General features: G+C 42.4%; 1 protein-coding gene across 2 annotated transcripts; it reads left to right on the plus strand.

Moving 5' to 3' along the window:
• Positions 1–874: 874 nt before the first annotated feature.
• On the plus strand, positions 875–13,226 carry cables1 (Cdk5 and Abl enzyme substrate 1). Of its 2 annotated transcripts, XM_088311289.1 has the most exons (10): positions 876–1,782; positions 4,935–5,006; positions 5,081–5,173; positions 5,760–5,837; positions 8,197–8,305; positions 8,563–8,719; positions 9,363–9,466; positions 10,345–10,451; positions 10,534–10,741; positions 11,737–13,226. In XM_088311289.1, exons 1-10 carry the CDS (start codon positions 1,157–1,159, stop codon positions 11,875–11,877), a joined length of 1,695 nt encoding a protein of 564 aa, XP_088167415.1. In that variant the 5' UTR covers positions 876–1,156; the 3' UTR covers positions 11,878–13,226. The 2 variants fall into 2 exon arrangements, with proteins under 2 accessions (XP_088167416.1, XP_088167415.1); XM_088311290.1 differs by lacking the exon at positions 5,760–5,837 and having other exon boundaries at positions 875–1,782.
• Positions 13,227–15,321: the final 2,095 nt, after the last annotated feature.

Genomic DNA, 15,321 nt, shown 5'->3' on the forward strand with positions numbered 1-15,321 from the left:
ATCAGCATAAAGGAAGCCACAATAAGAGCAGGCCTGCGTGGGAGCGTTGAAATATTGTGCAACAGCAGCATCTAGTGGTCGAAATGGTTCGTTACAGTCAGGGCGCTCCAAGTTGAAAAGAGGCCACATGGAACCTTTTTGGGGAGGAACTCATAAATAGAAAGTTAAAGTGTGCACAAAATACTAATTTGTGGCCATCTCCCTACTGAACAACGTGGTAAACAAATTGAGATAACCTGTTGTGGAAAGGAAAAGGTAGGTAGAGGTACAGTCGAGGCCAGCGCTGAAGAAACGAAAGAAAACAAACGAGACAGAAACGGCACATAAGATTAACTTTTCCTCATTCTCTTGTAATATTTTCATAAATTGAAGTGGGCCGAGCTACAGATGTCCACGTACAGCTTGGAGATGATTGATCTTCGTTTTTTTTACATTATTAGCGATGTATTTGCAATGATTTTGTATGCACAAATAGTCTTCGTTCCCTGCGATGACTCTCATCAATACATAAAGGGAGGGAGGGGGTGTGTTTATCTTGCTCATTTTTTATGGACGTTCTGAAAATCGTCCAAAACAAGTCGATCCAATTGACACTGCGCGCTAAAAGAAATATGCATAAATTGATCTTGTTAATGAAAAGGTGACCATCTTAAACAAAAAAGAAACAATAGCGGTTGTCTGCTCGCTTGTACCACCAGAGGGCGTCCTTACACATGTTTGCTGAGCCGCAGTTCAAACACTATCTCGTTTCAACCACAAAGGGGCATTATTGCACCGTACACAAGTTCATTTCCTGTGCCGATTGTCTATTGGGCGTGTGTTTGGCAGTCGACGACCAACAGTCGTACTTTTTAGTGCAAGCTGTGTCACTCACAACATAACTCTCTTATAGCGTGTCGACTTGTTCTTGAACAGTCAGGAAAAGGGTGGGGAAAAAAGCTCCCGCCTGATTGGTCCAGACGCCACCCCTTGCTGCCACAATACTGCAACCACGTGACCTGGCTGTTTTCGACCCACTTCCACGCGTGCACTTAAAAAGACGAACAGTGTAGATCGGCGACATGTACACCCACCCAAGTACGGAATATTTGAAGGCACGCTTCGATGCTTCGTAGGTGAGGAGGAAGAGGAGGTGCAGGAGGCGGGAAGGAGAAGCATGGCGGCGGCCGCGAGCAGCAGCAGCCCCTCCGCGGCCACGGCCACGCTTCTGCACGGCCACCGCATCAACAACTCGCAGACGCGGAAACGCATCGACCCGAGGCGGAGGCAAGCGGCGCTTTCTTTCCTCACCAACATCTCCCTGGATGGGCGACCGGTGCAGGACGAGCGCCAGGAGGCGGAGGACGTCGCGGGGGAAGAAGGAGAGTCGGAAGCCCGGAGTTGCGCGGTGGAGCGAGCTGCCGCTACCTCCACCTCCACCTCCTCCTCCTCCTCCTCCGCCACCGCCACCGCCACCGCCTCCTCCTCGGCTGCGGCTCTCGCAGCTGCCGCGACCGCCTTGGCGAATCAGGCTCTCCTGGCGAGCAGCCGAACCAGCTCGGTGGCTTCGGCTGCATCGGCCGCTTCCGAGCCCGGCGAAGGCGAAGCGTTTATACCGGCGTGTGCTGCTCCGGCGGCCGTGTTCGGTTCGCCTCTCTCGGCTCTCGCCGCCTCGGCCCGGGGCAGACTGCAGACTTACACTCCCGGGGTCGCGCCCGCGACGTACTCCAGACAAGGAGCTCAGAACTACTGCTTGGAAGGCGGACCGATAGCCAACTCTGCCATCGAGCTGCAGCGGTCGAGGTAAACTATGTCCACACGAACTTTTTGGCCTGATCATATCCGTAAACATAAAAGTGGACCCCCGTGTACTCGCGGTTCAGCACCCGCGTATTCATCTATTTGCGGATTTATTTACTTAGTTTATTTGGGAGGGTTCTGTTTGAAGAGGGGAGGTAACCATCTTGTTTTGTGCAGAACATATTAAGGGGTGTGTCATTTTTTTGTTTTTTTTTAATAATATTTGTGGTTTATTTTTTTCTCGTGCATTTCCTTGATCGCGTGAGTTCTACATATTCAATGACAAATCAAGTTGGCACCTTTTGGAAAAGTGGAAAAGCCTTTCCACGCCACCGTATTCAAATTGTATTACTTACTTCCAGTAAAAAAATAGCAGTGTCAAATAAATATTAGAAAAAATTGTTACAAATTCAACTGGTTTTATGAAGTGCAATAATTTTTTCTTGAGCACGTCCGGTTTTTATAACAATTTTTTAAAATCTGCCTCAGAATATATTTAAGGAGCCATCGCCGATTAAAATTTGCTGTGATTTGAAGTCCGAAACATGACAGACACCTTGTGCCTCCTCCCCTAAAACGCAATGTGACCCTTTTAACCTGATTCGCCTCCAACATCCTCTCCTTTTTGGATGTCTGTCCAATTATGGAGCGAGCGATGACGAGGCACCTGTCACCGGCAGATGTGTGGCGCAACCTTCTGCTGCGATGTCCTCTTGAAGACCGAACCTTCCCCGACTAGACTTGAAATTCTGGAAAATTCGCTGGTTTTAGTCACACTGATGTGTATTTCGGCGCAAATGTAAAGATGAAAACATTTCCCATTTTTAAGGCAAACAGATACACAACAAACAATTATTGTTAAAAATGGCATTCACATTTGTCTGGTTTTCAATATTAAGAATTTTTGGTTGTAACAGTTTTAATTTAATGACATTAAAGGTGAAATGTTCACAATTTTGTGGTGCGACAATTTGCCCGTATTGCCTGATGGGCGAGCGAGCTTTGAAAGCGGCAGACTCTCTCTCTCTCTACCCCCCCCCCCCCCCCCCCCCCCACTTCCTCTCTCAGGGGCCCCACAGACACACACTCTCCCCTCAGACTTGTTGTTGGCCTCCGGCCTCCTCACTTCCATTCAGGAAATCACGGAGCGGCCGCCCCGCCTGCCAGAAAAGATGAGGAGCACAAAATATGCGAGAGACTCGTGCTTGTCTTTACGTCTGCTCGCTTTGGCGTCGTCTTGACTCAACGTTCTTGTGTTTTTCAAACACGTGGCACCTTCAAAACAAACGCTTGCCGTCACAAATGTGGCAAAGAGTCCGAGTCGTCGCCGTTTGAGTATTAATCGATACCTGTCGTACTTTTTTGATACGTCGAGTTTGATTTAACCAAGAACAAGGATCTTTCTTCCTCTATGCCGATGATGATTCGTTGAAGTGTTCCGCGAACTACGACTGAGGAGGAATTAAACAATGTCAAATTGTTCTGCTTTAAGTATCGATGACTAGTATCAGCAGCCTCCGCGAGAATTCAAAACCTTAAAATAAAAAAAAACACAATAATGAATGATGTGGAAAGAACAAAATGACAAAAGTGGAGCCGGACCGATATGGACTTTTCGATTCCGATATTTGGCAAAATAAAATTCCGATTCATTCAACGGGGAAAAAAACTCTCTGCTGATTTAAAAGAAGTCAGATTGGCTGATCAAATAAATAAATAAAAAAAAGACAACCCATGTTTGGAAAGTGGTCGGGGATCTTTGGGATGGAAAATGAGAAGGGAAAAAAAAGTGCACTAAAAGATAACCGCAACGCTGAACTCGGTTGGGAATCGAGTTGGATGAAAAGAAAAGTGACGTGAAAGAAACCTTGTCAACGGCTTTTGCCTTGTACAGTTTGTAAAAGTTTTTAGTTTTTTTTCATGCGTGAAAAAGTAACACGTGACCTTCAACGTGTTTCTTGTTTCAAATGGACTTCAACAACTTTCCTCTTTTTTTTTTTTCGTTATATCTCTTGTCCCTGTGGGAAGTGTCGTTAATGTCAAACCGGCTCCGCGAACGAGCGTTATCGTTTAAAAGCTCTTTGGCGTCCAGCGCACGTCCCGCCGGCTGTTTGGTGCAAAGTCCTCACGGGGGTCGTCGTGCCGCGTCAACAACAAAGCCAAACGCCGCTTATCTTTCTTTTTGTCCATCTCAAGATGGATTCAAATCACACTTTTTCACTTACAAGCCGACTCGGTTTTTCGTTCCGTTTCCTTCATTTGCCAAAGTTTTGCAGTTGAACTTAACCGCACGTTTTGTTTGCCCAAAAGACGACCAACTTGTTCTTTCCCAAAAAGAAGAGATTCAAGCTGCTTTTTATGCCATTACACGTCATATATTTGAGCATGATTTGGTTCCAAAACTTTTGGAGAGGAGTCAGTTGACAAAGTTATTTTCTAACACTCCCTAGTGTGAAAAATGTTTTTGCTTTTCGTGCTGTCGATGGTTTATTTGTCAGCGTTTAACCGCGAGCTCACGTTTCGTCGTTGCTGATTGCCGCCGTGGTCGATAAGTGACAGTTTGGGTCGCGTCTGCTGAGCTCTTCGGCGTTGAAACCCGTTTTAGTTTTCGACCTGCCGATGTCGCTTCCGGAGCCGCTTGAAGGTACGACGCTTTCTTTGCGATGTCGGGTGGACTTTCAAGATTTTCGACATTAAAACGACGTCTGATATTTTCTAAACTTTTACAGACGTCTTTCATCGTAGATTCTGGTTTCGCTATTTTGTATTTTGCTTCATGATTATTCAGATGTAATTCCACTGTTGGCCACTAGATTTTGGCAAAAAAAAAATGAGTTTGACGCTGCGTAAATTTCACTTAAGTTGAAGAGTGAAAACAAGAAAGGCAGAATTTCAAGAGCCTGATTTTTGCTGAAGATTATTCATATTTTTAATTCCCACGCAAAGCGACGCCTGCGGATATATTTTCTAAATGTCAAAAACATGCTTAGAGTTTTTTGACTGGTTTCTAAATTGTGGATCATATTTATAATTTTACAATTATTTTCTCATGCGTTACTTTTTTTCTTTTTCTTTTTTCTTTGCTTTTCATTCCTTTTCCGTTTTTGAATTTGCGACCACGTTGTCATCGAGATTTCCCTGTTTTTTCTTTGCAGACGCCGTCTCATCTCCCAGCGCTCCTCGCTGGAAACGTTAGAAGACATTGAGGAGAATGCTCCTCTGCGCAGGTTCGACGACGGCTCACGTTGAGCAACAATTTGTCGGCGACACGCCCATCTTTTTGTTTTGTTTGTTTTCTCAGGTGCCGAACTCTCTCCGGTTCCCCTCGCCCAAAAGGCTTCAAGAAGATCCACTTCATTAAGAACATGCGACAACACGACATGCGCAACGGAAGGTACGAAGCAAAACGGATCCCAAGTGAAACTCTTGCGGCCACTCTTTGTTTGATTTGCCTTTTTTTTTTTTTTTTTTCACTTCACCACTCGAGTGCAGACTTGTGTTTGCCGCATGAAATCACACAAGACACTTAAAATCTTTTGATTATTTTTCGAGCATTTTCTCGTCTTTGGGAGGCCTTTGGAGTGTCTCGTTGTTGACTCTGGCATCTCGAGCCAACTCACTGCAGTGGGAAAAACTGCGACCCCTGGTGGTATTAACGGGAATAACATTTTGAGGCTTCACATACAATTTCTGTTTTCTCGTCATACCAAGAGCAGAAAAAAATGAGCGACAAATAAAAGAGAGTGTGTAGATATTTTAGAGTCTGTCACTTAAGGACTGCGCTTGTGTAATATCGATAACAGAGAATCTCCACGCATCGCTTTTTGAATTTATCAATGTACTTGTAAAAGACAATATCGGATCTCTACTGGCAGCTGCCGTCTTATTCGTTGCAAAAGGTCACGTGATCCAACATGGAACACGGCAGCAGTTCAAACTCAGCCAAACTGCAACCTGATGAGCTTGTTTTGTTTTTGTAGGATAGTCCTAATCAGTGGCAGAAGATCCTTCTATAGTGTATTTTCAGTGCTGCCCTATCGAGATTGTAGCCAAGCGGGGTACGTATCCTCCCTCCAGCATGACTCCTCTCCTCTTCTCCTCCTCCCAGTCTGTGCTCCTCCTTCCTCCTCCTCATTGTGGCTTCTTCTCCTCTGTGGACGTGCTCTCCATTTTGACTCCGGGTTACCTTAAAAGTCCCGCCAGATGTCTTTTTGTTTTTTTTTTTAACACTCATTCAGGTGCGCAGCGGCCGTTTTGTTTTCCTTCGGGCGTGGACAAAGTGAGCTGCTCAGTCACGAGGGGAAAAGTGACACTGATGGACTACAGTGCTCCCTTTCAGCGAAAGCTTGCAAAAAAGGCCAGCACAGGACAGATGCGCACAAAATATGCTAATGAGCAAAATGTGTTGGTCTGACACAAAGACGGTTTTGATCTTTTTAAAGGTTTTTACTGCAGGCTTCGAAATTTGGGGGTCATGAGCACTTTTCATGATTCCTTTGACAATAGAAGACTTATTAAGAAAAGTTGTGTGTGTCAAATGGAAATAAATGATCACATTTTTGTTCATATGAAATTGAAAAATTTGACTTGTCCATTCATGAGTTAGACTAAAATAAAATCGAAATTATTTCTATGAAATGTTTCATTTGCACCATATTTATAAAATGTGTTGTATGGTGACATAGTAAATACAATTAAATATTTTTAAAAAATCAAACTAGTTTTTAAGTGCTAAATCATTTAACTCCCCATTAATTATTGAAATAATCAAATCTGAAATATATTTGTTTCATGATGGATGGATAGCAAACTGACTTTTAAACGGCCATTAAATAAATAAATAAAAAAACATACAGCACGTACGAAATGTCTTTTGAATTTGAACACTTTTCTCAACACCATTTTTTTATTTGTAAATTTTTAAATTATTGTAAATGTTTAGATTTATAAATTGAATTATTTACAAATCAAACTATGAATGAAATTGTTCATTATAATTGCATTTCCAATTTTATTTGCAGGACAAATCTGCATCCAAGGAAATATACATTTAGAAAACATCTATGAAATAATTTTCAAATATGTTTAGAAATATGAAATCACATTTTTATGAAATAAAAGTATTGGTGAATTAATTCAACTGAAAATTATAACGTGAGCTGATTGCAAAGGAGCACTTTTGTTTTTTTTAAAGTATGCCATGACCTGAGAACAAACGTGACGCCCCAAATTTGGTGACCCTTCTTTGGCCGTCCACTTCTTTTTTTTTTCTTTTTTTTTTTTTCTTGCGTGACGCAAAACGTTGATGATGGTTGTCAGAAAGTGTCGGTGGCGGCGCTTGAGGCTTGTCAGAATTATTTTTTTTTTTTTCCCTCCCTCAATGTTGGTTGTGTCGCACACGCAATGAGCATGTAGCATGTAGCAAGTAGCATGTAGCATGTAGCATGTAGCGTGAGCGGTCGTCATGTGGAGCATGTTACTAAGCGACGTCCCGCTCTCCTCCGTCTCGTCCTCATCTCTCTCTTCCTTGGCTGCTTTTTGACGCCATTGTTGAGCTCGTCTCGAGGGTGTCCCGACGCCAGCCCGCCTTGCCTGCCACATGACGTTCTCTTCGTTCTAACCCTCCTCCTCCTCCTCCTCAGTCAAGTGTCACGTGAGGTCGCTTCTATCTTTTAAAAACTTGAGGCCGGCCTGAAAGAGGGAAAAGATAAGCGGGACGCAACGACGTCACAAGTTTACGTCCATGTTTCATATGCTTCCGTGTGAAATTAACGATTGATTTGAACATTCTACGATTTTTTTCGTGGCCTAAATGGCCAGAACAGCACAGAATTAGTGAATACATTTTTTTTTTGTTTTTTTTTTAAACTTTGAAACGTTGTAAAAGTTAATCCAAACTTACATGATCTGTGCTTTAATGCGTGCATCTGCTTGTGTTGGTGTTGTTGGAACTTTTTTTTTTTTTCTTGACCACTGCTCAGTTTCTGGACATGTCCAAATTGGAATTTAAACTTTGATTTTGAAAAATATTCATCTGGAAGCTTTTCACCATTTCTGTCTTCATTTCTGCACTCCAAATGGCCTCATTGGAGTTAGCCCACTCTAGTTCTCAGTGTCTTAATTGTTCCTGGCAGCAGTGCGCTGGAAACACGCACACACGCACACACGCACACACACGCACACACACGCCCGGCCGCCTCTTTTCCTTCTTTCCATTGACCTGGTGCAGCCGTCTGACATTTCAGTCATTGGCCTAATGCTCGCGTGTCCTCCTGAAGGGACACTTTCGCCTCCCGCGAACAGAAGGCCACCAGCAAGGCCGCTCCATCGGTAGCCAACGCAAAAGCCTCGCTGCCTGCTCGTGAAAGCGTTGAAAAAAAAACAAAGCGGCCGTCTTGATTTTGTGCTCATCATCAGGGACGTGAAGATGGAAGCAGCGGGACGCCAGCGACACCCGTCGGGAGGCGTCAGCGCCAAAGAGATGGTCATCGGCCTGGAGGGCGTCGAGCTCGGGGCGGACGGGAAGGTGAGAAACCAACCGCTTCCATTTTTAAAAGTCATTTGAAAGTAAGGCGCACCCGTTTGCGCTAACGTCAATTGTTGTAGAAATCATTTGAACCATTCAGTCGAAATGGGTTGCACGTTAAAGTTGCAGCGAAAAGTTTGAAATGAATTGTAATTAGTTTTTGTAAAGTTTTTTTTTTTTTTAATGAAAATGATTTCTTCCATTTTTAATGATGTGGTGAGTTTTCGTTGGGTAACGTAACGTTGGCGTGTGCGCAGACGGTGTCGTACACGCAGTTTTTGTACCCGACCAACGTGCTGGGCGGACGGCGGAACACCATCGACTCCACGTCGTCCTTTGCGCAGTCTCGCCACGCCAGCCATCGCAGCCTCAGCCTGGCACGCGCCAACAGCAACCAAAGCAGCCTGGACACTGGTCGGTCAACGCCTCACCCCCACGCGCTCCTTAGATTCTTAGATTAGATTTTTTTTTTTTAGGAATTTTTTTTCTGAGTTTTTTTTCCAGGAAATGTTTTTTTTTCAGGAATTTCCTTTCCAGGAACTTTTTTCCAGGAATTTTTATTTTATTATTTTTCAGGGAAACACATTTTCAGGAATTTTTTTTCAGGAGTTTTTTTTCCAGGAATTGTTTTCAGGAACATTTTTTTTTCAGGATTTTTTTTTTTTTTTTAGGATTTTTTTTTCAGGAAATTTTTTCCAGGACTTTTTTTTTTCAGGTATTTTTTTTTTCAGGACTTTTTCTCAGGAAAAAAATATTCCTCTGGCATTTAGAATCATTTTTTCAATTGGCAAACAGATTCAGAGGGAGACCTTCCCCGCCTCTCAATCCCAAAATTTGTGAACACCTGCTTATTGCTTGTTAGCAAAATTTTTTAAAACTGAACCCTAAAATGTAAAAAAAAAAAAAAATCATTTTTTTTATGTCATGTTCTTTTTTTATTGATTTCCACTTAGCTTCAAACATGGAAAGAGGGAATAATTTGTTTTGATGTGGCTTTTTATTTGAGGCTGCGCTTCCTTTCTTCATTCCCCTTTTTTGTGTTGCGTCTTGTTATTAGGTAACGACCTGAGCGACATCCGCGAGTACGACCCCAATCTTCTGGACGACCCTCAGTGGCCGTGCGGCAAACACAAGCGAGTGCTCATCTTCCCGTCCTACATGGTGAGTCAGTGAACGCCACACGGCCACCAAGTGTGGCCCAAGTAGCACAAGCGACTCGTATGACGAGTTTTTGTTGACGCCATCAAGTTATTTTTAGCTTTTGTTCATTTTCCCACGAGGACAATGAGGTCCGAAAGGCTCGTTTGTATGAAAGGCAGCCAGCAGGATGTTGTTTTCATCAGTCAGGGTCAAACCACGGCACAAATAATTAGACGCTTGTTTAAAAGAGACGTTTTGTTTTTGTGTGTCTCAATAGTGAGTCGCAAGAACGGATGTGACATAACTGTTGAATTACACGAGCGTATTCGAGCGCGGCGTCAAGGCCAGGTCGTGTTTTAGTTTTTTTTTTTTGGGTCCTGGCTTCCTCCAATTGCCAAGAATGGCCATTGTGGAAGCGGCACATTCCTCACATTGCTCCACGCTCACGCCAGCACGTTCAACTTAAAGGCAGCAGGTTGTGTTTAGCTTTTGAGGACGAATGCGTTTATTTCACAAGGTTTTTTTGGGGCATTTTGTATTTTAGAGTCACTGAGTTATTCGGCAAACAATATCAATTCTTTTTTTTTTTTATGCCGTTTACTGCGTTTTTTTTTAGTCCATTTTTTTTATTTTAATGTCATCATTTCATTAGATTGCATACATTTTAAAATAAGTATCGTAAACAAAGTAGGAGGCACATAAATGTGTCATTTATTTTTAAATTCACAATATTTTGTAGCAATACCGTTAAATGATACCAACGTCAATATAAATGTATTTGAGTATTGACTTTTTAAAAAGTGCCCTCTTAAATAAGCAAATTATTAGGAACAGCTGGTTATGACGCGGTGTCAATTAAACAAAACGGCACTGCTCAATGACTCTCTGGTGTTTGTCAGACGACGGTCATCGAGTACGTGAAACCGTCGGACCTGAAGAAGGACATGAACGAAACCTTCAAAGAGAAGTTCCCGCACATCCGCCTCACGCTCAGCAAGATCCGAAGGTGGGAGCGCTCGCGTTAAACGGCCGCGTCCGCCACTGCGGCGCTCTTAAACGTCACCGCCATCTTCCTCTGCGCATCTCAGCCTCAAGCGGGAGATGAAGAAGCTGGCCCAAGACGAGTGCGGCTACGAGGAGCCCACCGTGGCCATGGCCTTCGTCTACTTTGAGAAGTTGGTGCTGCAGGGCAAGCTCAACAAGCAGAACCGCAAACTTTGCACGGGGGCCTGCGTCCTGCTGGCGGCGAAGATAGGCGGCGATCTCAAGAAGCACCAAGTCAAGCTCCTCATCGACGTAAGCCGCCGCCGCCGCCGAGCGCATTTCGTGGCCAAATGTCGTCCCGGCGACCATCTTTGAGGCTACGGTGCTGAGATGGCGAATCACGATCAAGTGTTTCTCGTTTCCTTGCTCCAGAAAACTCGCCCTGATAATTTGCTTGATTTATTTCAATTGCTCAACTTGGAAGCATTTCACTGAATAAATTCATGCTGTGAAGATTTTGAACAACTAAATCAATGTCATATGCAAATATAAGGATGTTGATTCAAAAATCCAAATAAATTGTAAGACATTGTAACAGGTCCTTTTTTTTTTTTTTTTTTTTTTTTTGGAAATAGATTTATTTCATTTTTTTTTTAAATGGTTTAAGATAGGACCGATGTTCCCATTGATGCTTAAACCTTTTTGTAATGATGCGTTCACGGATGGGAAAGTGCTCAAAATTTGGGTTGACTACTTAAAAAGTTATTTTAACATTTTTTCATATGTATTCATATTTTTAAAAAAATATATATTTTTTTAATTATTTAATATTTCAGCCATTTTTACATTCAAATATTCTCACGGCGAGGCACGAGCACACAAACATCAAAGGGTTTTTTCTTCCTGCAGAAAAAAAAATGCCCTTTTTAAAAATAAATTGATCACTTTCCTATATGAACAGAAGTATTTCTGCTTTGACAATTTCCCTGTCAAATAAATATAAATTCATGAAAAAAAAAATCCATATTGCTGGTCGGGAGGTGGCACACCAACAAACAAAAATGTCACCAAAATTAATTAATTAATTTGCTCTCGATTGGGTTTGAGTCTACCGTCGGCCATGTAATGAAAATCGAGTGCCGATCACGATACATCGTTGACAAATACCGAGCTACGTCATTATGAAATCGTTCTCGGACAAATTCAGGAGAAATCGAAAATCAGCCTTGATGCGAATCGCTGCTCTGAAACGTTTTCAAAGGTCATCCGATCCTTTTTTTAAATTTCTACAACGATCTACCTTGCAGAAACTGGAGGAGCGGTTCCGCGTGAACCGTCGCGAGCTGATCGCCTTCGAGTTTCCCGTGCTGGTGGCGCTGGAGTTCAACTTGCACCTCCCCGAGCACGAGGTCATGCCGCACTACAGACGCCTGCTGCAGACTTCGTAGCATCGGCGGGCGCGCCATCGCCGCCATCGCCGCTTCTCGTCTCGGTACCACTTGCTTGGTGTCGCCCTGCTGCAGAACTCGCTTGGAATCGCGCCACCATTTGTAGATTTTAGGCTCTCGCCTTGTCCATTTTTAAAACTTCTTTTGTTCGGAAATGGATCATCCTCTTTGAACATTTTTTTCTTGCGTGATTCTTTGTGGCTCATTGCTAGTCTTAAAATGCACCTTTTTTTTCCGGAATATTCCAAGATTTTTGACATGACTTTATGACAACAACAGTTGGACCTTTTCGAGTATATACATGAGGAAAAAACATTGGACTCCTTTTTTTTTTTTTTAATTTCTCGTGTCTCTTTCAATTTCGTTGTGCTATTCCGATCACTTTGACCAGTGTCTAATCTTCATCTGCTCTATGTTAGAGTGTATCGCCGGCACTTTAAGGTGCTCCAAAGATGGGCGGGGGGTCCTGGTGGTGGTTTTTGGGTTGTCAGAGGACGAATGCGGTGGTGGTCAGGGAGGATAAAAGCGAAGATGATGCTTGCTTCACTTTTGGGGTTTGGGCGCTTGACTTTTTCCCAAAACGGCTGTCAAAGGGCTCGTTTTCATTTATCTCATTTTTGTGGCAAAATCTCAAAATGATTGTCAAAATTTGAGGCAAAAACCTCGTCTGAGGTTTATTTGGACGAATTTCCTGGGAAGCATTCGACTAAATAGTCCTGAAACGGCTGTTTCAAACCAAATTTGTGACTTTTTCAAGCGTCATGTTCGACATCCAGCTAATTTTGTGTTCATTAGTAAAGCGGGCGACAGGAAAAAAGTTTTTGCCTCTTTTTCATGGCAACTCCTCAAAATAATCAAGCTTTGCACACTTTTTAATGGAGGTCATTTGTCAAATATTGTGAACTCTTGATATTTTCAAAGTTCATCCTTTCACCATAAAAACATCCACTAAATTCCATGTCAATTGGCTTCTTGATGTTCCAGGGGGCGCTACAGAGTGACTTTAGGGGAAAGGTCATGTTTGGGACCACCAAATAAAATATAGAACTCTTTACCGGCCCTCAAATAATATTCACTTGGTTTGACATGTTTTATTGTAAACTCCCTCCAGGAAGAAATAAAAAAATAAATAAATAAAAATAAAATCAAAGAGTTGAGCTGTATTTCCAATCCAGTTGTTTTGGATATTAAAAAACACATTTTGCACCAAATTGCCATGAGGATTTATGTAAAAGTATAAAAATATAAAGTGTGATTGTTGCTGGAACGGCCCAAAGATTTCACAAGTTAAACGTCAACAATTATTTCTGCTTGATTACAACTATAAATAAATCACTTTGCTTGTCCAATCGAAGAGACTTTCTTTTTTTGTGCTACATTGTGACAATAAACTTACAGTTTTTTTGTTGTTATTTTCCGACAGAAACGGTCCTTCTGGACATTTTTTTTTTATTGAAAGCTAGCCAGCTTTACCGCACGTTGTTCTATTATAAATGACAATTATCAAATGCTAACACTTGCGAGGCTAGCAATAAAGCATCAAAGATTTCAACTCTGCTCAGTTGTATTTTCACGTTCTCTATCAATTGTTATGCGTCACGTGGACGCTCCAACGTAAAAAAAGGCTCGGGTCAAAACAAACAGCGAGGACGCGTGGGATTGGTGGTTTAGCCAACCCCATTGACGGCCTAATTCCTCCCGTGGGCGGCTTCCATTGAGAGGCATCATTGTGAAAACGTGGCGTGTCCTTTGGCGGCGGCTCATGTCTCGTCTGTCGTTTGCCGGGAACACAGCATTTGGCTGAGGTGGCATTTTTGGAACTCAGGACTTTTCCTGCGTAAACACACTGCAGCCAGGCCAGCCTCCACTCGCAAAAACCAAGTCAAACCAGCCGCCGCTCTTATTTTCAATACATTGCAACACGGTGCATTACGGTAATGCGCCGAAAGCGCTTGTTGATAAAAGCTGCGAAACTCAAGTATGCACGTCATTGGTTTGGATTTAAAATAATGTTATTAAACTTCTCTTTTCACCCAGGGGGAATGCAAACTGACTCAGAATTGCACCAAGAAATGTTATGAATTGAGATAGAAAGAGAAATCAATGTTAACTGTACACCAATGGCTGACATTACAACTGATTTAATAAAAAATAATTACAAATTTAGTATCCAACCAAAGTACTTTCATCAAAATCTGATGTGGCATTTCAAAATAAAAGTCCAAAGAAATATCAAGATTTGACTGTTACAACCGATTTTGAAAATTCATTATCCCAGAATCAGACTGCTCTTGGGGCACACTAGGCCACCCCAGGTGACCAAATCAAGGTACTTTAATCTAAATCGGATGTGGCATTTCAAAATAAAAGGTAGAAGAAATCTCAACTTTCGGGTGTAACTGACACATTTTGATATTTCTCATGCCTTTTATTTTGAAATGCCACATCAGATTTCATTCAAAGTACTTTGATTGGATACCTTGGGTAGCCGAGTGTGCCCCAGCGCTTGTCTGGTCGCGGGATAACGAAAACTTAATTTTTAATGAATTTTCGAAATCGGGTGTAAAGGTCAAATTTAGATATTTCTTTGGCCTTTTATTTTGAAATGTGTTGAGTGTTATTGTATGACTGCTTGTTACTGTAATGTGCTTATTTGCCACAAGGGGTGCTGTCGCTAACAGACGATGCGATGTTAGGCAGGTGTTCAAGCCTTATTTCTCTCTCTCTGCTTTTAGCTCTGGAGAAGAGCAGTTGAAATAAACTACGCCAGTTGGCTAACGAGAGAAGTTGTCTACATATCAGAATTATTCTTCTGCTGCGACTGGGCATCAAGGTATAATCCTATGATGCCACATGACCATGGATTTTATCAAAATGCCACATCAGATTTTGATCAAATTACTTTGGTTGGATACCTTGGGTGGCCTAGTGTGCCGCAGAACCAGTCTGGTTGTAGAATAACGAAAACCTATTTTTTAATGAATTTTCAAAATCGGGTGTAAAGGTCACATTTTGATATTTCTTTGGTCTTTTATTTTGAAATGCCACATCAGATTTTGATTAAAGTACCTTGGTTGGATATCTGGGGTGGCCTAGTGTGCCTCGGCAGTAGTCTGGTTGCGGGATAACGAAAACTTAATTTTTAATTATTTTTTTATTAAATCAGTTGTATTATCAGCCATTGATCTACAGTTAACATGGCCATCAACAAGCGCTTTCGGCGCATTACCGTAATGCACCGTGTTGCACAGTATTGAAAATAAGAGTGGCGGCTGGCTTGACTTCGTTTTTGCAAGTGTAAAAACGGCCGTTTAGAATGTTGGGGCCGGCGGCATGTCAGCCCACTTACTGCTCATGCCTCTTTATCTTTTTTTTTATTTATTGACAAAGAAGTAATAAGATCCACTGACGTCCGCGGAATCGTCTTCTTGTTGGCCGCGGCCA

Source organism: Idiotropiscis lumnitzeri, chromosome 12, assembly GCF_059441095.1.
Source record: "Idiotropiscis lumnitzeri isolate Australia: NSW breed Sydney's pygmy pipehorse chromosome 12, RoL_Ilum_1.0, whole genome shotgun sequence".
In the NCBI taxonomy this organism is placed as follows: domain Eukaryota; kingdom Metazoa; phylum Chordata; class Actinopteri; order Syngnathiformes; family Syngnathidae; genus Idiotropiscis; species Idiotropiscis lumnitzeri.